Genomic DNA, 27,178 nt, shown 5'->3' with positions numbered 1-27,178 from the left:
TAAGGTAGTCACTAACAGGAATATCAATCAAGAGATTGTTGTTCCTTCATTGTGCCCTAACCCTTCCTCAAAGAAGGAACGACTTTTGCACAATCTGGACGTCGTCCGTGCCCTGAAATTTTATTTGCAGGCAACTGAAGATTTTCGACAAACTTCTTCCCTGTTTGTCGTTTATTCTGGACAAAGGAGAGGTCAAAAGGCTTCGGCTACCTCTCTCTCCTTCTGGCTTCGTAGCATAATACGTTTAGCCTATGAGACTGCTGGACAGCAGCCTCCTGAAAGAATTACAGCTCATTCTACCAGAGCTGTGGCTTCCACTTGGGCCTTTAAAAATGAGGCCTCTGTTGAACAGATTTGCAAGGCTGCAACTTGGTCTTCACTTCACACCTTTTCAAAATTTTACAAATTTGACACTTTTGCTTCTTCGGAGGCTATTTTTGGGAGAAAGGTTCTTCAGGCAGTGGTTCCTTCCGTGTTAAGGTCCTGCCTGTCCCTCCCGTCATCCGTGTACTTTTAGCTTTGTTTTTGGTATCCCATAAGTAATGGATGACCCGTGGACTGACTACACTTAACAGGAGAAAACATAATTTATGCTTACCTGATAAATTCCTTTCTCCTGTAGTGTAGTCAGTCCACGGCCCGCCCTGTTTTTACGGCAGGTCTAAATTTTAAATTAAACTCCAGTCACCACTGCACCCTATAGTTTCTCCTTTCTCGTTTGGTTTCGGTCGAATGACTGGGTATGACGTAGAGGGGAGGAGCTATATAGCAGCTCTGCTTGGGTGATCCTCTTGCACTTCCTGTTAGGGAGGAGATATAATCCCATAAGTAATGGATGACCCATGGACTGACTACACTACAGGAGAAAGGAATTTATCAGGTAAGCATAAATTATGTTTTCTTCCTTTCTCTATTATGCACAGGTACTCTCTTATCCTCTGTGTCCTAGAGGTCTCTCCTAGCTACTGTTTTTTTTTTTTTAAACAGCAGTTTTACACTACTCCAGCCAACAGGCGAGTTTGTACGCATTTCAGCACTTGGCATCCCTGTTCTGAGTTTACATGGTCTATCACTTCATGGTTGGCTGTTGTTGCTCCTAGACGATAACTAACACTTGCAGTTGACCAGGGCAGATCTAGTAGGGTAGAAATTTCCCACACTAACTTGTGGCATCCTATGGCAGTGCCATGTTTAAAGTTATTGAGCTCTTTATTACGACCCATTGTATAACCTCTCTATGGAGATTTTATGGCTGGGGCCTGTGCTGCTCTATTCTGTTTCACCTGAACACATTGTTCTGTATTTGGAGCACCACACGTTTGGCCCCTGCAAGTGTGAAGGCAAGGACAGCCATGCTGGATCTAGCTTTTACTGTTGTCCTCTTCCCCGTGTGCCTTTTGAAATCAGTGACATGGAATGTGTGCTGCTGTTTACCTGACCTATAGTAAAGTTTAATACCAGGATAAACATTTGTTCACATAACAAGGCCATACTAAGGGGTCGATTTATCAAAGGCTTTCGCCAGCCTTTAAACCACTACGGCTGCAGGTTCTCACAGCAGAACCTGCACGCCGTATTTAACATGCAGCGGTCATCAGACCGATGCTTGTTAAAGCCTTTTGCCAACTCAACAGTGACGAAATTCAATCTCTGCGTTCTAGTCCGACCGAGGAGATTGACGGCTCCTGGCCACGCATAATTGGCTGTGGGCGGGATTGCACGCGAGCGCAAAATAGCGCTATTGTGTAATGGTTAATTCCTCCGGGGAAATTCTCCCCGCAAGAGGCGAGCTGAGGCGGACAGGGGCGCGTATATGAGCCCCTGTACGCCTCAGCTTTGATAAATCGAACCCTAAGGATCTTGCATACAGAACATAATTTTTCATTTCTAACTTTGAGACCGTGATTAAGTGGTTTTGCTCATAGGAAATACCTGTGACATAACAGTTCTCTCTGAGCATGGAAAATGTGCACGATTTCTCACCATAATCTTCACTTGGAAATACTTAGTAATATGTATTGCTAGTTGTGGCATCATGCAGATTCTCAGAGAAAGTTCCCTTCTGTTTCTATATTTTATGCAAGTGGTCCTTTTAATATGGTCTTACTTCCCTTTTAGTGTCAAAGATTTGTCATTCTGAAACCTCTTTGTTAATAAATTAGCTTATTGTGTCAAACTTCCTTTCTAATTAAAAAAATTAAAAAAGAATGGAAGTTCCCTTCGCTTTTGTAGGCTTGTTTTGATTTAGAAATTAAAACTTTTAAAAGCAAGACCAATTTGAATACAACAAATTTACTTTGGGTCATTTTTGACCCATAAGTAGGCTTGCATTACTCCTAAAGTGTTAACTTTAGAGAATTTATGACTTGTATATTCCATGTACCAAGCTGTATGTTAAAGGGATATGAAACCTTAAAAATGTATTTTGTGATTCAGACAGCGTACTATTTTAAGTTAACAATTTGCTTATCAAATTAGCTTTGTTCCTATTGTATTCTTTGTTGTAGAGATACCTAGGTAGGCAGGCACCTGAAGCACTACATTGCAGGAAATAGCTCAGGAACACTATGGCAGCAACTTTGCAAGAATTTACGCACTTACTTTTCAACTAAAGATAACAAGAGAACAAAGACAATTTGATAATAGAAGTAAATTAGAAAGTTGCTTACAATCGCATACTCTATCTGAATCACAAAAGAACAATTATTTCATGCATTTGGTGAGAGTCCACAATCCATTACTCCAAGAATTACTCTTCCCTGTCACTAAGAGGAGGCAAGGATTCCCAAACCTGAGAGCTCTATATAAACCCTCTCCCACCTTTATAGTAATCCGAATTGTCTTTGCCTCTGCTGGAGGTTGGTGAAGAATGAAGATGTGCAATATTGTTTTTTTTTTTTTTTAATTTTAGGGTTTCCTGGTTAGGACCCTGAAGTTCCCCTCTTCAGTACTGACTTAGTCATAGGGGACATATTTGGAGTATTAGATTTATTTTTATCCTTATTTAAACGGATAATCATATTCCTTTCTGACATTTAGTGCAGGAAACTTCCTTTGCACTTATTTGTTGTTTATTCTTACTCCAGGACTTTCTACTGATAACATTCTCAGTACTAGGTTAACGTTTTGTTTTATCCATCAGGAATGCCCTTGGCCAGCTTATTAGTGCTTGCTTCATCAGCACATATACTTTTGAGCTAAGGGGGATCTTCATTGCTTATTTAGGGATCCTGGATGCTGCGGTTGCTCCTACTTCTTTTTTTTTTTTTAGCACCTTTGTGTAATAGGTGTTTGGTCCTTTAAGATATCTGCTGGCGTTTTTGTGCAATCAGCAATTTGGTTGTGCACTCTCTCTAGTATGTAGGTAATGTGTTTTTTTATGGGGTTTTAATGCTTATTTTGCTCAATACAGAAAATGTTTGGATATTTTTACATTTTCTTTTTCTTTCATATAGGTGGCGAGAGTCCACAAGCTGTTACATATGGGATATGCATTCCTACCAGGAGAAGGCAAAGTTTCCTATAAAACCCCTCCCACCTCACTCATACCTTTTTTTAGTTTTTATTTTTCCTCCGTTGGAGGTGGTTGAAGCATGGTGATGTGCTTGATTTATTTAGTGAAAGTAGCTTCAGAGCATATTGAAGCCCAGTTCCCCTGAGAGTACATGTCAAGGCTGGATATTATTGTGTCCTGTAATTATCAGATTGATCCTGCTTGCGATATAACTACCAGATAGAACCTTATACACAAGACAGTAAGTTGGTATTTGTGGCAGTAAAGATAACAGCTATAGTCTATAGCAAAAATGTTATCCTTCTGCCTTGATATAGCCAGACAATTGTATTAGTCTAATGCATAAAATATGACTAAGTATGAATATCTGGCAAAGCTTAGCTATCAAACATAAGATAGGAAACACTTAGAGTTCAGCGTATGAGAATTGAACCATCAGTCAAGCTTCACAACTAACTTGCACACTATTCGTTTAACAGTTCCAAAATATCATAGGAGCAAGTAAAACATACAACCTGTATTCTCAGTGTGCGTGCCCTGAGGCTTTAGAAGCCTGAATCCTCAATGATGCGGTGGAACGGTGTGAGAACAAGGGGATGAGCGGGAGCTCACCCTGTGCAGACCTGAGTTCCCAAAGTGTCTGCCAAAAGGAGTTGGAGGCAGAATCCTCTTGTTACTAAGTTTGTTGTGAGATTAGCAGGACGAGCGGCAGCTCACACTGTGAAGGCCTGTGTACGGAGTCGGCAATGGCTGTAGCTGATGACATATGTCTTGCAGCGACCGTCACCTAGGAAGTAGGATGGTGCAGGAGGCGGCCAGTAGTTGTGATCACGAAACGGTGATCGAGTACTCTGATCTGAAACCAGGTAAGACTAGGTTGGCTAGGAATTTCAGTAACTAGAAACTGCTGAGAGTATACTTGATAGGAAAAAATTAAACCAGCAAAGTGTGCAAGTAGGAGGTGGCTAATATAGCAAACATGATGGAGCAATTAAGAATGAAAGGGACAGTGTAACATGATCTGACAGTACAGTGCTTGTCAGAGGATGTAAAGGGAGTACTGCCTCATGATAATATGTTTTTACCTCATGGGAAATCCTTCATAGGCTCTCTGTAAATTCGGTCGCAGGGACTCTTCTTCTGCCTCCCTTTACAGATCAACGTATTCCATTACCTCTGCTGATTTGTTTCAGTACGGGTTTGACTATGTCAGGGTTTTTTCCCTCCTTTGTTTGCCATGTGCTGCTGGCAGCCATTTTACTCACCTCTCTTGCTGACTCTGGTGCATACTGTATGATGCTGCTCATTTCCTTTTATGGCCAGACTGGTGTTCATCATCAGTGTGAGACAGGATGCAGTCTCAGAATTGTGATGTCATCACTTATTATTTAAAGGGCCTCTGTTCAGTATGCTTTGCCCTTGCGTTGTCTCAGACCTGTTTGTGAGAGCTCCTGTGTATTACCTGGCTGTCTGACGTCCCTCCTGGTTCCTGATCCCTGGCTTGTTCCTTACTCTGCTGTTCTCCTTGTTCCTGATTCCGGCTCGTCTGACTATTCGCTTTGGCTCTTGACTCGGCTCGTCTGACTACCAGCTCTGGTTTTGATTCCTTGCTTGTTATTTGTTTTGTGGACTTTTCATTATTTTTTCCTATTAATAAAGGTGTGATTATTTTTGCACTTCTCGTCTCAGTCTGATTCCTGGCACCCTGACATTACGCAAGGGCCATGAATCCTGATGGTGCTAATTATCCACCTTTACCTGCCATAATTTCCAGGATGGATGAACAGGATCACTGCTTGGATCAATTTGCACTAGCCCTGCAAACCCTGCTAACTCGCACTGTACATTTGGACCAAAGTGTCCCGCAAGTTATGGCTGCTCCTGTTTCTGCTGCTGCACCTAGTCCTACCAGGAGCATGTCCGGTTCTGCACCTCTACCTCAACGATATGGAGGCGATCCTAATCAGTGCAGAGGGTTTTTGAACAAGGTGGGCATTTACTTTGAGATGTTACCTCAGGCGTTTCCCTCTGACAGAGCTAAGGTGGGATTTCTCATCTCGTCACCCTCTGACACAGCTCTTGCCTGGGCTAATCCCTTGTGGGAGACTAATAAACCTGTGATTTCAAATTACCCTGAATTTGTGGCCTCCTTTCGAAGGGTATTTGATGTTCTGGCTCACTCCTCCTCTGCTGCTAAACGACTCATGTCCATTTAGAAAGGTACAAGATCTGTTGCTCAGTATGCCATTGAGTTCCGTACGCTTGCTGCAGAGGTAGGTTGGAACAATGAAGCCCTTGTTGCCGCCTTCTTTCATTGGCTCTCTTTCAGAGATTTACCAGAGGATCTCGAGGCATTGGTGTCTTTTTTGATCCTAATTGACATCAGACTAAGTGAGACGCCCTCTTTCAAGGAGCGCTTGCGGAAGCCTCCTGTTCCATTGTCTACTACGTGTTTGTTCCCACCCATGCCTCCCTCAGCTCCCATGCCTCCTGGTCCCGAGTCACCAGGTACTGCTGAGCCGATGCATTTGGGATTCATGCATCTCTCTGCAGCGGAGAGGGCCTTTAGGGGGAGGGAGGGTCTTTGCCTCTATTGTGGGTTACAGGACCACCTTTTGAAGTCTTGTCCTACACGGCCAGGAAACACTCACGCCTAAGGTCTTGTTGGGGGCAGACCTTGGGTGGTTTATCCTCGTCCCCAGAACCGCTAAAGGAGAAACCTTAGGTCACGGTTGTCCTTTCTTGGGTGGACTCCTCCCATAGTCACCTAGGCTCTTGTTGACTCCGGTGCTGCGGGCTATTTCGTTGACAGTGCTTTTGTATCAAAACACTCCTTTCCTGTTTTGCCCCGGTCTGTTCCGCTTGCTATTGAGGCTATTGATGGCAGGCCCCTTCAGCCCGCACTTGTTACTCACGAAACTGCTCTGATATCCATGGCTGTTGGGGCTCTCCGTTCTGGGTTATCCCTGGCTCCAAATGCACAATCCCATTCTTGACTGGCGCAGGTCGAAATTTTGTTGTGGTCTCCGCAATGTATTTCCACTTGTCTTCGGAAACCAGTTAAAGTATTGTGCCAGAGGAGTACCGAGAGTTTATAGACGTGCCGGTACGTTGCCTCCTCACCGGTCTTACGATTGTGCCATAGCCCTGCAACCCGGAGCCATTCCTCCTTGGGGCCGGGTGTACCCTCTGTCTGTTGCGGAGAATTGTGCTATGGAGGAGTATGTTTGCGATGCTCTGTCGCGTGGGATAATCCGCAAATCCTGCTCTCCTGCATGGGCTGGCTTCTTCTTTGTGAAGAAAAAAGGTGGCGAGTTAAGACCATGCATTGATTATAGGGGTCTTAATCGTCTTACTATTAAGAATGCTTACCCTATTCCGCTCATTACGGAACTGTCTGACTGCCTCAAGGGAGCTACGGTCTTTACTAAACTTTGATTTGAGAGGAGCGTACAATCTCGTTAGGATCAAGGAGGGCCACGAATGGAAAACAGCATTTAACACCAGGAGTGGGCATTATGAGTATTTTGTAATGCCCTTTGGCCTATGTAATACTCCTTCTGTTTTCCAGGAATTTATTAATGATGTCCTACGAGATATTTTACAACAGTGTGTTGTGGTGTACTTAGAAGACATCCTCATACACTCACCCACACTTGAAGCTCATCGTTCTGATGACACGGGTTCTTCAGAGACTACGTGAGGACGGCCTGTTTTGTAAACTCGAGAAATGTGAGTTCCATCAGACTCTGTTGCAGGGTTCTCCATGGATCCTGACAAGTTATCTGCAGTGGCCTCGCCCAGTTGGTCTTCGGTCTATTCAACGTTTTTTGGGGTTCGCCAATTACTATAGAAAGTTTATTAAAAACTTTTCTTCCTTGGTCAAACCTATCGCAGACATGACCCGTAAAGAGAATGATCTACTCCATTGGTCACCTACTGCCATTAAGGCCTTTGATTGTCTTAAGACTGCCTTTGCTGCCACTCCAGTTCTGGCTCATCCTAACCCTGTCCTGCTTTTCGTTCTTGAGGTCGATGCGTCTGAGACTAAAGTAGGTGCCCTCTTGTCTCAACGTCCTACGCCTGACGGTTCCTTGCATCCGTGTGGTTTCTTCTCTAAGAAATTGTCTCTAGCGGAGTGCAATTATGAAATTGGCAACATAATTTTGACACTCAAGGAATGGAGGCATCTTCTCAAGGGTACTAGCGTTCCAGTGCTCATTCTTACTGACCACAAGAATTTAACTTATCTATCTGAAGCAAAACGTTTGTCGCCCCGATAGGCCAGATGGGCGCTATTTTTGTCTCAGTTTAATTATGTGGTCTCCTACCTGCCTGGTAGTAAGAATGTTAGGGCTGATGCCCTCTCTCGACAATTTTCACCTCTGTCCAAGGAGGAGTCTGTACCTACTCCAGTTATACCGCCTGACCATATTTTGGCTACTATACATACTAATTTGACTTCTCCCTTGGGGGAGGAGATCCTGGCTGCACAAACCAATGCACCTCCTGAGAAACCTAGTGGTAAGTGTTTTGTTCCTGAGAATCTTCAAACTAAACTTTTGCACACTTACCACTATCCTAAAGCCGCAGATCACCCAGGCAAGAACCAAATGATTTGGTCTGTCACTTGACAATTCTGGTGGCCAGTTCTTCGTTCTGGCTGCGTATGTTGCCTCCTGCTCAGTTTGTGCACAGAATAAGACTCATCAACGTCTTCCTGTGGGTCTTCTTCAACCTATTGCTAATGGTGAGCGTCCTTGGACACATCTTTCCATGGACTTCATTGTCGATCTCCCTGTTTCCGATGGCAATCCTGTTATCCTTATGGTGGTTGACCGTTTTTCTAAAATGTCACATTGCATTCCCTTGATGAAGCTGCCTACCGCTCAGGAGCTTGCTTCAATTTTTACCCGGGAGGTCTTCCGTTTACATGGGTTACCAAAGGCGATAGTGTCGGACCGGGGTAGCCAGTTTGTCTCCAGATTTTGGCGTTCCTTTTGTGCTCAAATGGGGATCCAGCTTTCCTTCTCCTCGGCATATTACCCTCAATCCAATGGGGCTGCGGAACAGTCTAATCAAGTTCCTCCATTGCTATGTCTCAGATCACCACAATAATTGGTCTGAACTGTTACCTTGGGCAGAGTTTGCTCGTAATAGTGCTATTAATGCTTCCTCCAAGTTATCCCCGTTCATGGCGAATTATGGGTTTCAACCATCCTTGTTGCCCGATTCATTCATGTCTCAGGGTTTTCCGGCTTTGGAGGAGCTTCTCCGGCAACTCCGTTCCACGTGGGTGCAGATTCAGGATTGCCTTCATCGTTCTATGCAGTGCCAAAAGTTCCAGGCTGATCGTAGGCATCTGCCGGCACCTTCCTACCAGGTTGGTGAAAGAGTTTGGCTGTCCTCCCGCAACTTGAACCTTCGTGTGCCTTCCGATAAACTGGCTCCCCGTTATGTTGGTCCTTTTCGAATACTCCGACGGGTCAATCCTTTGGCCTACGCTCTTGACCTTCCTCCTGCAATGCGCATCTCCAATGTTTTTCATGTCTCCCTCTTGAAACCATTGGTTTGTAATCGGTTTATCATTGTGTTGCCTCGTCCCCGCCCTATCTTTGTTGACAACTATGAGGAGTATGAGGTCAGCAGTATTATTGACTCTCGTATGTCCAGGGGCCGCGTACAGTATTTGGTTCACTGGAGGGGCTACGGTCTGGAGGAGCGTTCATGGGTTCCCTCCTCTGACGTTCATGCTCCCGTCCTCCTCCGTGCCTTCCATACCCGTTTCCCCAATAAGCCTTTTGTCCTCCCGCGGGGTAGGGATCATTGAGGGGAGGGTACTGTCAGGATTTTTTCCCTGATCTGTTTGCCATGTGCTGCTGGCAGCCATTTTACTCACCTCTCTTGCTACTCTGGTGCATACTGTGTGATGCTGCTCATTTCCTCCACTTCCTTTAGTGGCCAGACTGTTATACATCATCCGTGAGAGACAGGATGCAGTCTCAGAATTGTGATGTCATCACTTATTATTTAAAGGGCCTCTGTTCAGTATGCTTTGCGTTGTCTCAGACCTGTTTGTGAGAGCTCCTGTGTATTACCTGGCTGTCTGACGTCCCTACTGGTTCCTGATACCTGGCTTGTTCCTGACTCTGCTGTTCTCCTTGTTCCTGATTCCGGCTCATCTGACTATTCACTTTGGCTTCTGACTCAGCTCGTCTGACTACCAGCTCTGGTTTTGATTCCTGGCTTGTTATTTTACTTGTGGACTTTTTATTATTTTTTCCTATTAATAAAGGTGTGATTATTTTTGCACTTCTTGTCTCAGTCTGATTCCTGGCACCCTGACACTCTCCTCCTTGTAATCTAAATTTGGTATTAAATACTTGGCAGGCTCCTCCTTTTGTGCCTATGCATTCTTTGGACATTAAACTACTTTCTTGAAAAGTGTTATTTCTCTTTGCTATCTCTTCTGCTAGAAGAGTTTCTGAATTGGCTGCTGTCTTTTGCGAGTCTCCTTATCTGATTTTCCATCAAGATAAAGCTGTTTTGCGGACTTCGTTTACATTTTTGCCTAAAGATGTGAATTCTAACAACATCAATAGTGAAATTATTGTTCCTTGTGTCCTAATCCTAAAAAATACTCTTGAAAGGTCTTTGGATGTGGTAAGAGCTTTGAAATATTATGTTGAAGCTACTAAAGATTTCAGAAAGACTTCTAGTCTATTTGTTATTTTTTTTCTGTTTCCAGAAAAGGTAAGAAAGCCTCTGCCATTTTAGCATCTTAGTTGAAACTTCTGATTCACAAAGCTTATTTGGAGGCGGGGCAGTCTCCACCTAAGAGAATTACAGCTCATTCTACAAGATCAGTTGCCACATCTTGGGCTTTCAAAAAATGAAGCTTCAGTTGATCAAATCTGCAAAGCTACCACTTGGTCTTTGCATACATTTACTAAATTTTACCATTTTTATGTTTTTGCTTCTTCGGAAGCAGCTTTTGGTAGAAAGGTTCTTCAGGCAGCTGTCTCAGTTTGATTCTAAAGCCTATGATTTAAGTTTTTTGAATTTTTAAGGAAACTGAATCATTTTTTTGGATTTATTTTCTCAGCAGAAATATCTGTTTTTATTTTATCCCTCCCTCTATAGTTACTCGTGGACTTACACATCTTATGTGGGTATTATATCCCATCAATAACTAGCTCATGGATTTTCGCCACCTATATGAAAGAGAACATAATTTATGTAAGAACTAAATAAATTAATTTCTTTCATGGTGGCGAGAGTCCACGAGACCTACCCATTTTTGGGGGTTATGATTTTTTTGTATAACGCACGTTATTTATCCTTTTCCTCTTTTTTATGCTTTTAATCCTTCTACACCTCACTTACTTGGCTATACGTTAAACTGAGGTATCAGTGAGGTGGGAGGTGTATTTATAGGCATTTGAGGTTTGGGAAACTTTGCCCCCTCCTGGTAGGAATGTATATCCCATCAGTAACTAGCTTGTGGACTTTCGCCACCATCAAAGAAAATAATTTATCAGGTAAGTTCTTACATACATTTTTTTTTAAAAAAAAATTATTGGCTAGCCAAGCAAAGTTTCATAGTCAGTCCTTTTCCTAGCTAAATGTTTGCCTTTTTGCCAGCAGAATTCCAAACCCACTAAGTTTCTTGGGGCAAGGGGAGAAAATCTGCATCGTTCAGCTAATGCAACGGAATAAGCTTTTTTTCAAGACTGTGGGCAGTCTTTCTGGCTTTTTATATTTTCAAAGTTGCACAATACAGCAGTAAAAGACCATCTCTCGCAATAATTCAGCAGTGTTTATCATTACATTTTGGGAAGGTACTCAAAATATTTTGTAGATGAAAGAAGCCAGTTTCTGCAGTGATTAGAAACTAGTTTTCAGATTACAGTAGTTCTACCAGAAGCAATTAATTGTCTGCCTGACCATGCCAACAGACTAGATAACTTGCTGGGAGACTGGGGTTTATTTAAAGGGACACTATAGTAAAAATTAAACTTTCATGATTCAGATAGAGCAGGCAATTTTTAAACAACTTTCCATTTTACTTCCATTAACAATATGTGCACAGTCTTTTTTTTTTATATTTTCACTTTTTTACCAGCTTCTACTGAGCATGTGTAAGAATTCACAGAATATATGTATATGCATTTTGTGATTGGCTGATAACTGTCACATGATACAGGAGACATAAATGAAATTTGTCAGAAAAACATTTCATTTGCCAGGTGATGGAATCAGCCAATCAGAATCAAGTTCAATCCGATTGGCTGATTCAATCAGCCAATCAGATTGAGATGGCATTCTATTGGCTGTTCCGATCAGCCAATAGAATGCGAGCTCAATCTGATTGGCTGATCGGATCAGCCAATCGGATTGAACTTGATTCTGATTGGCTGATTCCATCAGCCAATCAGAATTTTCCTACCTTAATTCCGATTGGCTGATAGAATCCTATCAGCCAATCGGAATTCGAGGGACGCCATCTTGGATGACGTCCCTTAAAGGAACCGTCATTCTTCAGTTGGACGTTGTCGGAAGAAGATGGGTCCGTGCTAGAGGTCTTCACGATGGAGCGGTCCTCATCGGAGGAAGATAGAAGATGCCGCTTAGAAGAAGATGGTTGCCGGTCCGGATCTACTCTTCTTCCCGGATAGGATGAAGACTTTGGACCCTCTTCTTGACTTCTTCAGCCGTCATTCGTCGGGAAGTCGTCGGAAGAAGAAGATGGGTCCGCGGTGGAGGTCTTCAAGATGGAGCCGGTCGTCATCGGATGAAGATAGAAGATGCCTCTTGGATCAAGATGGTTGCCGGTCCGGATCGCCTCTTCTTCCCGGATAGGATGAAGACTTTGGAGTCTCTTCTGGACCTCTTCAGCCGCCGGATTATGGATCGCCAGCCCCCCTTTTTTGCTTGGATGAAGATTTTCGGAGCCTGGAATAATCGGTGATACCTGGCATGGTGAAGACAAGGTAGGAAGATCTTCAGGGGCTTAGTGTTAGGTTTATTTAAGGGGGGTTTGGGTTAGATTAGGGGTATGTGGATGGTGGGTTGTAATGTTGGGGGGGGGTATTGTATGTTTTGTTTTACAGGCAAAAGAGCTGAATTTTTGGGGGCATGCCCCGCAAAGGGCCCTTTTAAGGGCTGGTAAGGTAAAAGAGCTTTGAACTTTTGTAATTTAGAATAGGGTAGGGCATTTTTTTATTTTGGGGTTTTTTGTTATTTTATTAGGGGGCTTAGAGTAGGTGTAATTAGTTTAAAATTGTAATATTTTTCTAATGTTTGTAAATATTTTTTTATTTTTTGTACTTTAGTTAGTTTATTTAAATGTATTTATTTGTAGGAATTGTATTTAATTAATTTATTGATAGTGTAGTGTTAGGTTTAATTGTAGGTAATTGGAGGTATTTTATTTAATTAATTTATTGATAGTGTAGTGTTAGGTTTAATTGTAACTTAGGTTAGGATTTATTTTACAGGTAATTTTGTAATTATTTTAACTAGGTAACTATTAAATAGTTATTAACTATTTAATAGCTATTGTACCTGGTTAAAATAATTACAAAGTTACCTGTAAAATTAAATATAAATCCTAAAATAGCTACAATATAATTATAATTTATATTGTAGCTATATTAGGGTTTATTTTACAGGTAAGTATTTAGCTTTAAATAGGAATAATTTATTTAATAATAGTTAATTTATTTCGTTAGATTTAAATTATATTTAATTTAGGGGGGTGTTAGGGTTAGCTTTAGGGGTTAAAAAATGTATTAGAATAGCGGTGAGCTCCGGTCGGCAGATTAGGGGTTAATGTTTGAAGTTAGGTGTCGGCGATGTTAGGGAGGGCAGATTATGGGTTAATACTATTTATTATAGGGTTAGTGAGGCGGGAGTGAGGTGGATTAGGAGTTAATAACTTTATTATAATAGCGGCGCGGTCCAGTCGGCAGATTAGGGGTTAATAAGTGTAGGCAGGTGGAGGCGACGTTGAGGGGGGCAGATTAGGGGTTAATAAATATAATATAGGGGTCGGCGGTGTTAGGGGCAGCAGATTAGGGGTACATAAGTATAACGTACCTTGCGGCGGCGTGCGGACGGCAGATTAGGGGTTAAAATTTTTTAATAGAGTGGCGGCGATGTGGGGGGACCTCGGTTTAGGGGTACATAGGTAGTTTATGGGTGTTAGTGTACTTTAGAGCACAGTAGTTAAGAGCTTTATAAACCGGCGTTAGCCCAGAAAGCTCTTAACTACTGGTTTTTTTCTGCGGCTGGAGTTTTGTCGTTAGATTTCTAACGCTCACTTCAGCCACGACTCTAAATACCGGCGTTAGAAAGATCCCATTGAAAAGATAGGATACGCAATTGACGTAAGGGGATCTGCGGTATGGAAAAGTCGCGGCTGGAAAGTGAGCGTTAGACCCTTTAATGACTGGCTCCAAATACCAGTGGGCGGTAAAAACCAGCGTTAGGAGCCTCTAACGCTGGTTTTGACGGCTACCGCCCAACTCTAAATCTAGGCTTAAGTAAATACATTTTATAAGCATCAAAATTGAGGTTTTTCCCTGCCTCCCTCTTACGGTTGCCACCTTTAATTTAGGCGAAACCCAAACACTTTCAGCATGCACACTATGTGAATAGCACATAAAAACTAACACACACTCTCACACACTAGCATACACACACTAGCACACACACACGGTGCTCTGACAAAATGCAGAAGGACATTTGGCAGATGGACATTTGGCTGACAGACAGAAAGCTAAAGAATGTTCCGATTTCGGCCGAGGGCAGATATGTTCCAGAGTGCTCTGTTCTAATCAGAGCCTCGGGCGCCGCAACTGCCTCTGGGAACCTTACCATGGGTCCCAGGCCGCACGTTTTGTAATTCTTTGTCTGGGAAATTATCTATCTATCAAATCTATCTATTTATCTATCAAATCTATCTATCTATCGTATCTATCAAATGTTTCTATTGCATCTATAGATCTATCTAATCTATGTATCAATCTATCTATCAAATCTATCTATCTCGTGCCGGACTGTTATCTGACAGCCACTTGTGTTTCGGCCAAATGTCCGTCGGCCAAATGTCCGTCTGCTAAAAGTCCGGCCACGCACACACACACACACTCTCACACACACTCTCTCACACACTAACTCATACACACCCTCTCAAACACTAACACACACACCCTCTCAAACACTAACACACACACACACACTCTCTCACACACACACACTAACTCACACACACTCACACACACACTCTCTCACACACACTCTCTCACACACACTCTCTCACACACACTAACTCACACACACTAACTCACACACACTCTCTCACTAACCACTAACTCACACACACTCTCTCACTAACACTAACTCACACACACCCTCTCAAACACTATCTCACACACACCCTCTCAAACACTAACACACATACACCCTCTCAAACACTAACACACACACACTCACACACTAACACACACACAGTCTCTCTCACATACTAACACACACACTCGCCCGCGCATATACACTTGCGCACACACACATTCTCTCAGACACTGACAAACACAAACTCTCACACAGCCACTTGCATGCTCATTCACATACACTCTAAATAAATAACTGTGCATTTGCAACATACTGCCCATACCTACAATGTCACCTTTTTGGCCATGGCTGTTTCCCACCAAACCAGGGCATTTGCATGGTAACCCTACTCCCACGAGAGAGATTTTATTAGGAAGAGGGCATTTGTTATCAAAATTCTGGGTTAAACCCCCGCCAAGGCTATATATAGTAACTCTGTGCAACCCCATATCACTCCAGTTAAGAATGTAGAGTGACATTGGAGCATTGATAATGAATGATTGTTTAAAACAGTGTTTTCTCACTTATCTTTTCCAATATTCTTTTAAAGTATTGCATTTTTATATCCATTTTCTTACAAAGTATTGTTTCCCTAACAGCTGAGGAGGTGGATTATCTATCACAACCAGCACAGCAACAATGGATGACAAGAGGTTCAGTGAACTGCCAGAATCTGCATCCATAATAAACAGTGAAGACTTTGTCTTGGTTCCGTTGCAAGGCGACATTTCTTCTAATCCAGAGGACAAACCGCAACTTAAGGTATTTTACTGCTGCTCCTATAGTGGATTCCGCTTTACCTATAAAATGAATGTGGTGTTTCTCCACAGTTTGGATATTTGACACTATTTTATATTTACTGTATGATATTTTCTTTGATCTTTTTTCACACTTTTTTAAATAGACTATTAGTTTGTGTCTTGCAGGGGAATGATAGATTTTAAAGGACAAGTCAGTGACCATATAGAGAGAACAGTAATGAATGTATGCAAACTGTCATCTGGGTATTAATAGAAATAAAATACACTTAATGTTGCATTCTGTAAAATGTCATGCTTTTTTAAAAGCTGTGTGCCAATCAAAATGTTTTTTCTCCCCCCTAAAATAAACATGTTTATGAATTATGATGGTCACCATATTCTGTACAGTTTTCTTAGGTAATGATTTATTTTACATTTAGTTTTCGGTAAAGATCCTAAATATAGAGATTCTTAATTAAAGCAAAAAGCATAGATGCTTGAATTAAAGTGACATTAAACCCAACATTTTTCTTTCATGATTCCGATAGAGAATACCATTTTAAACATCTTTCTAATTTACTTCTATTATCTAATTTGCTTAATTTTCTTGATATTCTTTCCTGAGAAGCATATCTAGATAGGCTCAGTAGCTGCTGATTGGAGGCTGCACATAGATGCCTCATGTGATTGGCTGACCCATGTGCATTGCTATTTCTTCAACTAAGAATATCTAAAAAAATGAAGCAAATTAGATAATAGAAATAAATTGGAATGTTGTTTAAAATTGTATTCTCTGTCTGAATCATGAAAGAATGTTTTTGGGTTTAATGTCCCTTTAATGCTAAGGTACCAACAAGTAAAGGTAAATCATTAATCTATTGTAAGAGAGAAGGCAGTTTTTGGCAGGACGGCAATATATAGATATTTCATTATAATGTTTTTATCAAAAGTGGACTTTAAAACCCATCTGTAAAATCTTAAATTAAGATTGTATCTATGCAGCTATACCTTTTTTTTTTATATAGCTAAAGCTGTGTCCCTTTAAGGACACAGCTTTCAGTTTGCTCAATTGTTTTATGACCGAAAAATTCCGTCATATGTCCTTAAGAGGTTAATAATTTAATTTATTTTATTTTATTGTAATGTTAGTTTTTAGTGTAAGGCAGGTTAGGTTTTATTTCACAGGTAAGTTTTATATTTATTTTAACTAGGTAGTTAGTAAATAGTTAATAACTATTTACTAACTAGTCTAAAATAAATACAAACTTACCTGTGAAATAAAAATAAAACCTAAGCTAGCTACAATATAACTATTAGTTATATTGTAGCTAGCTTAGGTTTTATTTTACAGGTAAGTATGTATTTAGTTTTAAATAGGAATTATTTAGGTAATAATTGTAAGGTTTATTTCTTTTACAAGATATGACGAGTCCACAGATTTCATCCTTACTTGTGGGATTTAATCTCCTGCTAGCAGGAAGTGGCAAAGAGCACCACAGCAGAGCTGTATATATAGCTCCTCCCTTCCCTCCCCCCCAGTCATTCTCTTTGCCTGTGTTAGTGATAGGAAGAGGTAAAGTGAGGTGTTAGTTTAGATTCTTCAATCCAGAAGTATTTTTATTTTAAAATGGTGCCAGTGAGTACTATTTCTTCTGTTAAGTGTGATCAGTCCACGGGTCATCATTACTTCTGGGATATTACTCCTCCCCAACAGGAAGTGCAAGAGGATTCACCCAGCAGAGCTGCATATAGCTCCTCCCCTCTACGTCACTCCCAGTCATTCTCTTGCACCCAACGACTAGATAGGATGTGTGAGAGGACTATGGTGATTATACTTAGTTTTATATCTTCAATCAAAAGTTTGTTATTTTAAAATAGCACCGGAGTGTGTTATTACCTCTCTGGCAGAGTTTGAAGAAGAATCTACCAGAGTTTTGCTATGATTTTAGCCGGAGTAGTTAAGATCATATTGCTGTTCTCGGCCATCTGAGGAGTGAGGTAAACTTCAGATCAGGGGACAGCGGGCAGATGAATCTGCATAGAGGTATGTAGCAGTTTTTATTTTCTGACAATGGAATTGATGAGAAAATCCTGCCATACCGATATAATGTCATGTATGTATACTTTACACTTCAGTATTCTGGGGAATGGTACTTCACTAGAATTACACTGTAAGAAATACATAAAGCTGTTTAATAACTAGAGATTATGTTTAACGTTTTTGCTGGAATGTAAAATCGTTTTCATTTGCTGAGGTACTGTGTGAATAAATGTTTGGGCACTATTTTTCCACTTGGCAGTTGCTTAATCTGTTTTTCTGACAGTTTCTGTTCTCCCTCACTGCTGTGTGTGAGGGGGAGGGGCCGTTTTTTGGCGCTTTTTCTATGCATCAAATATTTCAGTCAGCAACTCATTGTATTCCCTGCATGATCCGGTTCATCTCTACAGAGCTCAGGGGTCTTCAAAACTTATTTTGAGGGAGGTAATTTCTCTCAGCAGAGCTGTGAGAATTATAGTTTGACTGAGATAAAAAACGTTTATTTGCTAGTGTGTTAAACATGTCTGATTCAGAGGATGATACCTGTGTCATTTGTTGCAATGCCAAAGTGGAGCCCAATAGAAATTTATGTACTAACTGTATTGATGCTACTTTAAATAAAAGTCAATCTGTACAAATTGAACAAATTTCACCAAACAACGAGGGGAGAGTTATGCCGACTAACTCGCCTCACGTGTCAGTACCTACATCTCCCGCTCAGAGGGAGGTGCGTGATATTGTAGCGCCGAGTACATCTGGGCGGCCATTACAAATCACATTACAGGATATGGCTACTGTTATGACTGAGGTTTTGGCTAAATTACCAGAACTAAGAGGTAAGCGTGATCACTCTGGGGTGAGAACAGAGTGCGCTGATAATATTAGGGCCATGTCAGACACTGCGTCACAGGTGGCAGAACATGAGGACGGAGAACTTCATTCTGTGGGTGACGGTTCTGATCTAAACAGACTGGATTCAGATATTTCAAATTTTAAATTTAAACTGGAAAACCTCCGTGTATTACTAGGGGAGGTGTTAGCGGCTCTGAATGATTGTAACACAGTTGCAATACCAGAGAAAATGTGTAGGTTGGATAAATATTTTGCGGTACCGACGAGTACTGAGGTTTTTCCTATACCTAAGAGACTTACTGAAATTGTTACTAAGGAGTGGGATAGACCCGGTGTGCCGTTCTCACCCCCTCCGATATTTAGAAAAATGTTTCCAATAGACGCCACCACAAGGGACTTATGGCAAACGGTCCCTAAGGTGGAGGGAGCAGTTTCTACCTTAGCTAAGCGTACCACTATCCCGGTGGAGGATAGCTGTGCTTTTTCAGATCCAATGGATAAAAAGTTAGAGGGTTACCTTAAGAAAATGTTTGTTCAACAAGGTTTTATATTGCAACCCCTTGCATGCATTGCGCCGATCACGGCTGCAGCGGCATTCTGGATTGAGTCTCTGGAAGAGAACATTGGTTCAGCTACTCTGGACGACATTACGGACAGGCTTAGAGTCCTTAAACTAGCTAATTCATTCATTTCGGAGGCCGTAGTACATCTTACTAAACTTACGGCGAAGAATTCAGGATTCGCCATTCAGGCACGCAGGGCGCTGTGGCTAAAATCCTGGTCAGCTGATGTTACTTCTAAGTCTAAAATTGCTTAATATACCTTTCAAAGGGCAGACCTTATTCGGGCCCAGGTTGAAAGAGATTATCGCTGACATTACAGGAGGTAAAGGCCATGCCCTGCCTCAGGACAAAGCCAAAGCCAAGACTAGACAGTCTAATTTTCGTTCCTTTCGTAATTTCAAAGCAGGAGCAGCATCAACTTCCTCTGCACCAAAACAGGAAGGAGCTGTTGCTCGCTACAGACAAGGCTGGAAACCTAACCAGTCCTGGAACAAGGGCAAGCAGACTAGGAAACCTGCTGCTGCCCCTAAAACAGCATGAATTGAGGGCCCCCGATCCGGGATCGGATCTAGTGGGGGGCAGACTTTCTCTCTTCGCCCAGGCTTGGGCAAGAGATGTTCAGGATCCCTGGGCGCTAGAGATAATATCTCAGGGATACCTTCTGGACTTCAAATACTCTCCTCCAAGAGAGAGATTTCATCTGTCAAGATTGTCAACAATCCAGACAAAGAAAGGGCGTTTCTACGCTGCGTACAAGAGCTCTTGTTAATGGGAGTAATCCATCCAGTTCCACGATCGGAACAGGGACAGGGGTTTTACTCAAATCTGTTTGTGGTTCCCAAAAAAGAGGGAACTTTCAGACCAATCCTGGACTTAAAGATCCTAAACAAATTCCTAAGAGTTCCATCGTTCAAGATGGAGACTATTCGGACAATTTTACCTATGATCCAAGAGGGTCAATACATGACCACTGTAGATTTAAAAGATGCTTACCTTCACATACCGATTCACAAAGATCATTATCGGTACCTAAGGTTTGCCTTCCTAGACAGGCATTACCAGTTTGTGGCTCTTCCATTCGGATTGGCTACAGCTCCAAGAATCTTCACAAAGGTTCTGGGTGCTCTTCTGGCGGTACTAAGACCGCGGGGAATCTCGGTAGCTCCATACCTAGACGACATTCTGATACAAGCTTCAAGCTTTCAAACTGCCAAGTCTCATACAGAGTTAGTGCTGGCATTTCTAAGGTCACATGGATGGAAGGTGAACGAAAAGAAAAGTTCACTCGTTCCACTCACAAGAGTTCCCTTCCTGGGGACTCTTATAGATTCTGTAGAAATGAAGATTTACCTGACAGAGGACAGGCTAACAAGACTTCAAAGTGCTTGCCGCACCCTTCATTCCATTCAACACCCGTCAGTGGCTCAATGCATGGAGGTAATCGGCTTAATGGTAGCGGCAATGGACATAGTACCCTTTGCACGCTTACACCTCAGACCACTGCAACTGTGCATGCTAAGTCAGTGGAATGGGGATTACTCAGACTTATCCCCTTCTCTGAATCTGGATCAAGAGACCAGAAATTCTCTTCTATGGTGGCTTTCTCGGCCACATCTGTCCAGGGGGATGCCATTCAGCAGACCAGACTGGACAATTGTAACAACAGACGCCAGCCTTCTAGGTTGGGGTGCCGTCTGGAATTCTCTGAAGGCTCAGGGACAATGGAGTCAGGAGGAGAGTCTCCTGCCAATAAACATTCTGGAATTGAGAGCAGTTCTCAATGCCCTCCTGGCTTGGCCCCAGTTGACAACTCGGGGGTTCATCAGGTTTCAGTCGGACAACATCACGACTGTAGCTTACATCAACCATCAGGGAGGGACAAGAAGCTCCCTAGCTATGATGGAAGTATCAAAGATAATTTGCTGGGCAGAGTCTCACTCTTGCCACCTGTCAGCAATCCACATCCCGGGAGTGGAGAACTGGGAGGCGGATTTCTTAAGTCGTCAGACTTTTCATCCGGGGGAGTGGGAACTTCATCCGGAGGTCTTTGCCCAAATACTTCGACGTTGGGGCAAACCAGAGATAGATCTCATGGCGTCTCGACAGAACGCCAAGCTTCCTCGTTACGGGTCCAGATCCAGGGATCCAGGAGCAGTCCTGATAGATGCTCTGACAGCACCTTGGGACTTCAGGATGGCTTACGTGTTTCCACCCTTCCCGTTGCTTCCTCGATTGATTGCCAGAATCAAACAAGAGAGAGCATCAGTGATTCTAATAGCACCTGCGTGGCCACGCAGGACTTGGTATGCAGACCTGGTGGACATGTCATCCTGTCCACCTTGGTCTCTACCTCTGAAACAGGACCTTCTGATACAGGGTCCCTTCAAACATCAAAATCTAACTTCTCTGAAGCTGACTGCTTGGAAATTGAACGCTTGATTTTATCAAGACGTGGATTTTCTGAGTCAGTTATTGATACCTTAATACAGGCTAGGAAACCTGTTACCAGAAAGATTTACCATAAGATATGGCGTAAATACCTATATTGGTGTGAATCCAAAGGTTACTCTTGGAGTAAGGTTAGGATTCCTAGGATATTGTCTTTTCTACAAGAAGGTTTAGAAAAGGGTTTATCTGCTAGTGCATTAAAGGGACAGATCTCAGCTCTGTCCATTCTGTTACACAAACGTCTGTCAGAAGTTCCTGACGTCCAGGCTTTTTGTCAGGCTTTGGCCAGAATTAAGCCTGTGTTTAAAACTGTTGCTCCACCATGGAGTTTAAACCTTGTTCTTAATGTTTTACAGGGCGTTCCGTTTGAACCCCTTCATTCCATTGATATAAAGTTGTTATCTTGGAAAGTTCTATTTTTAATGGCTATTTCCTCGGCTCGAAGAGTCTCTGAATTATCAGCCTTACATTGTGATTCTCCTTATTTGATTTTTCATTCGGATAAGGTAGTCCTGCGTACTAAACCTGGGTTCTTACCTAAGGTAGTTACTAACAGGAATATCAATCAAGAGATTGTTGTTCCTTCTTTATGCCCAAATCCTTCTTCAAAGAAGGAACGTCTACTGCACAACCTGGATGTAGTCCGTGCTCTAAAATTTTACTTTCAGGCAACTAAGGAATTTCGACAAACGTCTTCTCTGTTTGTCATTTACTCTGGGCAGAGGAGAGGTCAAAAAGCTTCCGCTACCTCTCTTTCTTTTTGGCTTCGTAGCATAATTCGTTTAGCTTATGAGACTGCTGGACAGCAGCCTCCTGAAAGAATTACAGCTCATTCTACTAGAGCTGTGGCTTCCACTTGGGCCTTCAAGAATGAGGCCTCTGTTGAACAGATTTGCAAGGCTGCAACTTGGTCTTCGCTTCATACTTTTTCCAAATTTTACAAATTTGACACTTTTGCTTCATCGGAGGCTATTTTTGGGAGAAAGGTTCTTCAGGCAGTGGTTCCTTCTGTATAAAGAGCCTGCCTATCCCTCCCGTCATCCGTGTACTTTTGCTTTGGTATTGGTATCCCAGAAGTAATGATGACCCGTGGACTGATCACACTTAACAGAAGAAAACATAATTTATGCTTACCTGATAAATTCCTTTCTTCTGTAGTGTGATCAGTCCACGGCCCGCCCTGTTTTTAAGGCAGGTAAATATTTTTTAATTTATACTCCAGTCACCACTTCACCCTTGGCTTTTCCTTTCTCGTTGGTCCTTGGTCGAATGACTGGGAGTGACGTAGAGGGGAGGAGCTATATGCAGCTCTGCTGGGTGAATCCTCTTGCACTTCCTGTTGGGGAGGAGTAATATCCCAGAAGTAATGATGACCCGTGGACTGATCACACTACAGAAGAAAGGAATTTATCAGGTAAGCATAAATTATGTTTTTTCTCAGGGAAAAATAATCAGTCTATAACTTCCCAAGAGGAGTGGAGACATCTTATTTTCTGCCCTGATGTTGATGATCTTAGCAAACGTTATCTAAGATCCATGATGGTTCCCACAGCACAGCTGAAGGTAATGTCAGAAAAATCTTCAGTGTGGAGAACGGTGTCTTGCTACAAGCATTGAGGTATGTTCAGTCTTTTGTTTCTGGGGAGACTTGATGCATCAGAACAGGTTGACATTATTCCCTATATGGGGAGGGGTAAGCAGTATGCACTATATGTAAGGAAATGGTGTATCTGGAATCCCTTTATATTGATTGCCAAAGTATGTAAAATATATCTTTGAGTCTTATTCAAGGGGGGCTAGACGCTGGGAGCTGCGTTTTTTGCTTAAGGGCGGTCATTATTTTTATCACTGGCCTGAGGGAGTGCAGTGTTGTTACAATGTTTCAGTGTATACAAGAGGGGCACATGGCTTATTCTTATTTGGATAACAACATGTTTGGTTTTTTCTTTGCGACCCATGCGGGTCTTAGTAAAGCTAGAGTTACGCCCACGGTGGGTGGGTCCTATTTCTCCAACATTGGTGTGTCCGGTCCACGACGTCATCCTTACTTGTGGGAATATCTCTTCCCCAACAGGAAATGGCAGAGTCCCAGCAAAGCTGGCCATATAGTCCCTCCTAGGCTCCGCCCACCCCAGTCATTCTCTTTGCCGTTGCACAGGCAACATCTCCACGGAGATGGTTAAGAGTATGTGGTGTTTAGTTGTAGTTTTTTATTCTACTATCAAGAGTTTGTTATTTTAAAATAGTGCTGGTATGTACTATTTTACTCTGAAACAGAAAAAGATGAAGAATTTTGTTTGTGAGAGGACGATGATTTTAGCAGACAGTAACTAAAATCCTTTGCTGTTTCCACATAGGACTGTTGAGATGAAGTAACTTCAGTTGGGGGAAACAGTTAGCAGACTTTTCTGCTTAAGGTATGACTAGCCATATTTCTAACAAGACTGTGTAATGCTGGAAGCCTGTCATTTCCCCTCATGGGGACCGGTAAGCCATTTTCTTAGTCTCAAGCAGAATAAAGGGCTTAATATGGGCTATAAAACTGGTAGACACTTTTATGGGCACAATCGATTGCTTTATTTGGGCATTTTATACATGTTTATGCTGTTTTTTTACATTTATAAACTTGGGGAACGTTTTTTAACGTCAGGCACTATGTTAGACACCTTTTCCAGTCAGGAAGGGCCTTCCCAGTTGTAGGCTGAGCCTCATTTTCGCGCCATTACTGCGCAGTTGTTTTTGAGAACAAGACATGCAGATACATGTGTGAGGACCTGAAAATAGTTGGATAAGTTCCTAGAAGGCGTCATTTGGTATCGTATTCCCCTCTGGGTTTGGTAGAGTCGCAGCAAAGGCTGTAGCTGGGACTGTAGAGGGGTTAAAACTGTAACCGGCTCCGGTTTCGTTATTTTAAGGGTTAAAGCTCTGAAATTTGGTGTGCAATACTTTTAATGCTTTAAGACACTGTGGTGAAATTTTGGTAATTTTTGAACAATTCCTTCATATTTTTTCACATATTCAGTAATAAAGTGTGCTCTGTTTAAAATTTAAAGAGACAGTAACGGTTTTGTTTTAAAACGGTTTTTGTGTTTTACTGACAAGTTTAAGCCTGTTTAACATGTCTGTGCCTTCAGATAAGCTATGTTCTATATGTATGAAAGTCAATGTGTCTCCCCCTTCTAAATTATGTGATAATTGTGCCAAAGCGTCCAAACAGAGTAAGGACAGTACTGTCACAGATAATGAAGTTGCCCAAGATGATTCATCAGATGAAGGGAGTAGACATGGTTCTACATCATCTCCTTCTGTGTCTACACCAGTTTTGCCCACGCAGGAGGCCCCTAGTACTTCTAGCACGCCAATGCTTATTACCATGCAACAATTGACGGCTGTAATGGATAACTCCATAGCAAATATTTTATCCAAAATGCCTGCATATCAGAGACAGCGCGATTGCTCTGTTTTAAACACTGTAGAGCAGGAGGGCGCTGATGATAATTGTTCTGTCTTACCCTCACACCAATCTGAAGGGGCCATGAGGGAGGTTTTGTCAGATGGGGAAATTTCAGATTCAGGAAAAATTTCCCAACAGGCTGAACCTGATGTTGTGACATTTAAATTTAAATTAGAACATCTCTGCGCACTGCTTAAGGAGGTGTTATCTACTCTGGATGATTGTGACAACCTGGTCATTCCAGAAAAGTTATGCAAGATGGACAAGTTCCTAGAGGTTCTGGTGCACCCCGACGCTTTACCCAAGCGTGTGGCGGACATAGTGAATAAGGAATGGGATAAGCCCGGCATACCTTTTGTTCCCCCTCCTATATTTAAGAAATTATTTCCTATGGTCGACCCCAGAAAGGACTTATGGCAGACAGTCCCTAAGGTCGAGGGGGCAGTTTCTACTCTAAACAAGTGCACTACTATTCCTATCGAGGATAATTGTGCTTTCAAAGATCCTATGGATAAAAAATTGGAGGGTTTGCTTAAAAAGATTTTTATACAGCAAGGTTACCTTCTTCAACCCATTTCGTGCATTGTTCCTGTCACTACAGCAGCGTGGTTCTGGTTTGAGGAACTAGAAAAGTCGCTCAGTAGAGAGACTCCATATGAGGAGGTTATGGACAGAGTTCACGCACTTAAGTTGGCTAACTCTTTTATTTTAGATGCCGCTTTGCAAATAGCTAGATTGGCGGCGAAAAATTCAGGGTTTGCGATTGTGGTGCGCAGAGCGCTTTGGCTAAAGTCTTGGTCAGCGGATGTTTCATCCAAGACAAAATTGCTTAATATCCCCTTCAAGGGTAAAACTCTCTTTGGGCCAAAATTGAAAGAGATTATCTTAGACATCACTGGGGGAAAGGGCCACGGCCTCCCACAAGATAGGCCTTTCAAAGCCAAGAATAAGTCTAATTTTCGTTCCATTCGTAATTTCAGGAACGGACCGGCCTCTAATTCTGCATCCTCTAAGCAAGAGGGTAGTACCTCACAGACCAAACCAGCCTGGAAACCGATGCAAGGCTGGAACAAGGGTAAGCAGGCCAAGAAGCCTGCTGCTGCTAACAAAACAGCATGAAGGAGTAGCCCCCGATCTGGGACCGGATCTAGTGGGGGGCAGACTCTCTCTCTTTGCTCAGGCTTGGGCAAGAGATGTTCAGGATCCCTGGACGCTAGAAATAGTTTCTCAGGGTTATCTTCTGGAATTCAAGGAACTACCCCCAAGGGAAAGGTTCCACATGTCTCACTTATCCTCAAACCAAATAAAGAGACAGGCATTCTTACATTGTGTAGAACACTTGTTAAAGATGGGAGTGATACACCCAGTTCCAACGGCGGAACAGGGAATGGGATTTTACTCAAATCTGTTTGTAGTTCCCAAAAAAGAGGGAACTTTCAGACCAATCCTGGATTTAAAGATCCTAAACAAATTTCTCAGAGTACCATCGTTCAAGATGGAAACCATTCGAACGATTCTACCCACAATTCAGGAAGGTCAATTTTTGACTACCGTGGATCTAAAGGATGCGTATCTACATATCCCTATCCACAAAGAACATCATCAGTTCCTAAGGTTCGCCTTTCTGGACAAACATTACCAGTTTGTGGCCCTCCCATTCGGGTTAGCCACTGCTCCAAGGATTTTCACAAAGGTACTCGGATCCCTTCTAGTGGTTCTAAGACCAAGGGGCATTGCAGTAGTACTGTACTTGGACGACATTCTAGTACGAGCGTCGTCTTTTGCAAAGGCTCACTCAGACATCGTTCTGGCCTTTCTCAGATCTCACAGATGGAAGGTGAACATAGAAAAAAGTTCCCTGTCTCCGTTGACAAGAGTTCCCTTCTTGGGAACAATAATAGATTCCTTAGAAATGAGGATTTTCTTGACAGAAGTCAGAAAGTCAAAACTTCTAAACGCTTGTCAAGTTCTTCATTCTATTCCTCGTCCTTCCGTAGCTCAGTGCATGGAAGTAGTAGGATTGATGGTTGCAGCAATGGACATTGTTCCTTTTGCGCGAATTCATCTAAGACCATTACAACTGTGCATGCTGAAACAGTGGAATGGGGACTATACAGACTTGTCTCCAGTGATTCAAGTAGATCAGAAGACCAGAGACTCACTCCGTTGGTG

The 27,178-nt window shown here is 42.3% G+C and overlaps 1 protein-coding gene across 1 annotated transcript in view; it reads left to right on the top strand.

The window, feature by feature from the left end:
• The window catches only part of RABGAP1L (RAB GTPase activating protein 1 like), a 1,244,335-nt gene that overhangs the window by 39,778 nt on the left and 1,177,379 nt on the right, over positions 1-27,178 (top strand). The window contains exon 2 of the mRNA XM_053693261.1: positions 15,511-15,673. Within this exon, the coding sequence (XP_053549236.1) occupies positions 15,551-15,673 (123 nt within the window). The 5' untranslated portion in view covers positions 15,511-15,550. The remainder of the gene's footprint in view (positions 1-15,510; positions 15,674-27,178) is intronic.

This window comes from Bombina bombina, chromosome 10 (assembly GCF_027579735.1).
Source record: "Bombina bombina isolate aBomBom1 chromosome 10, aBomBom1.pri, whole genome shotgun sequence".
Taxonomy (NCBI): domain Eukaryota; kingdom Metazoa; phylum Chordata; class Amphibia; order Anura; family Bombinatoridae; genus Bombina; species Bombina bombina.
The sequence above is the reverse complement of the archived record's forward strand: the minus strand, read 5'-3'. Positions and strand labels throughout refer to the sequence as shown.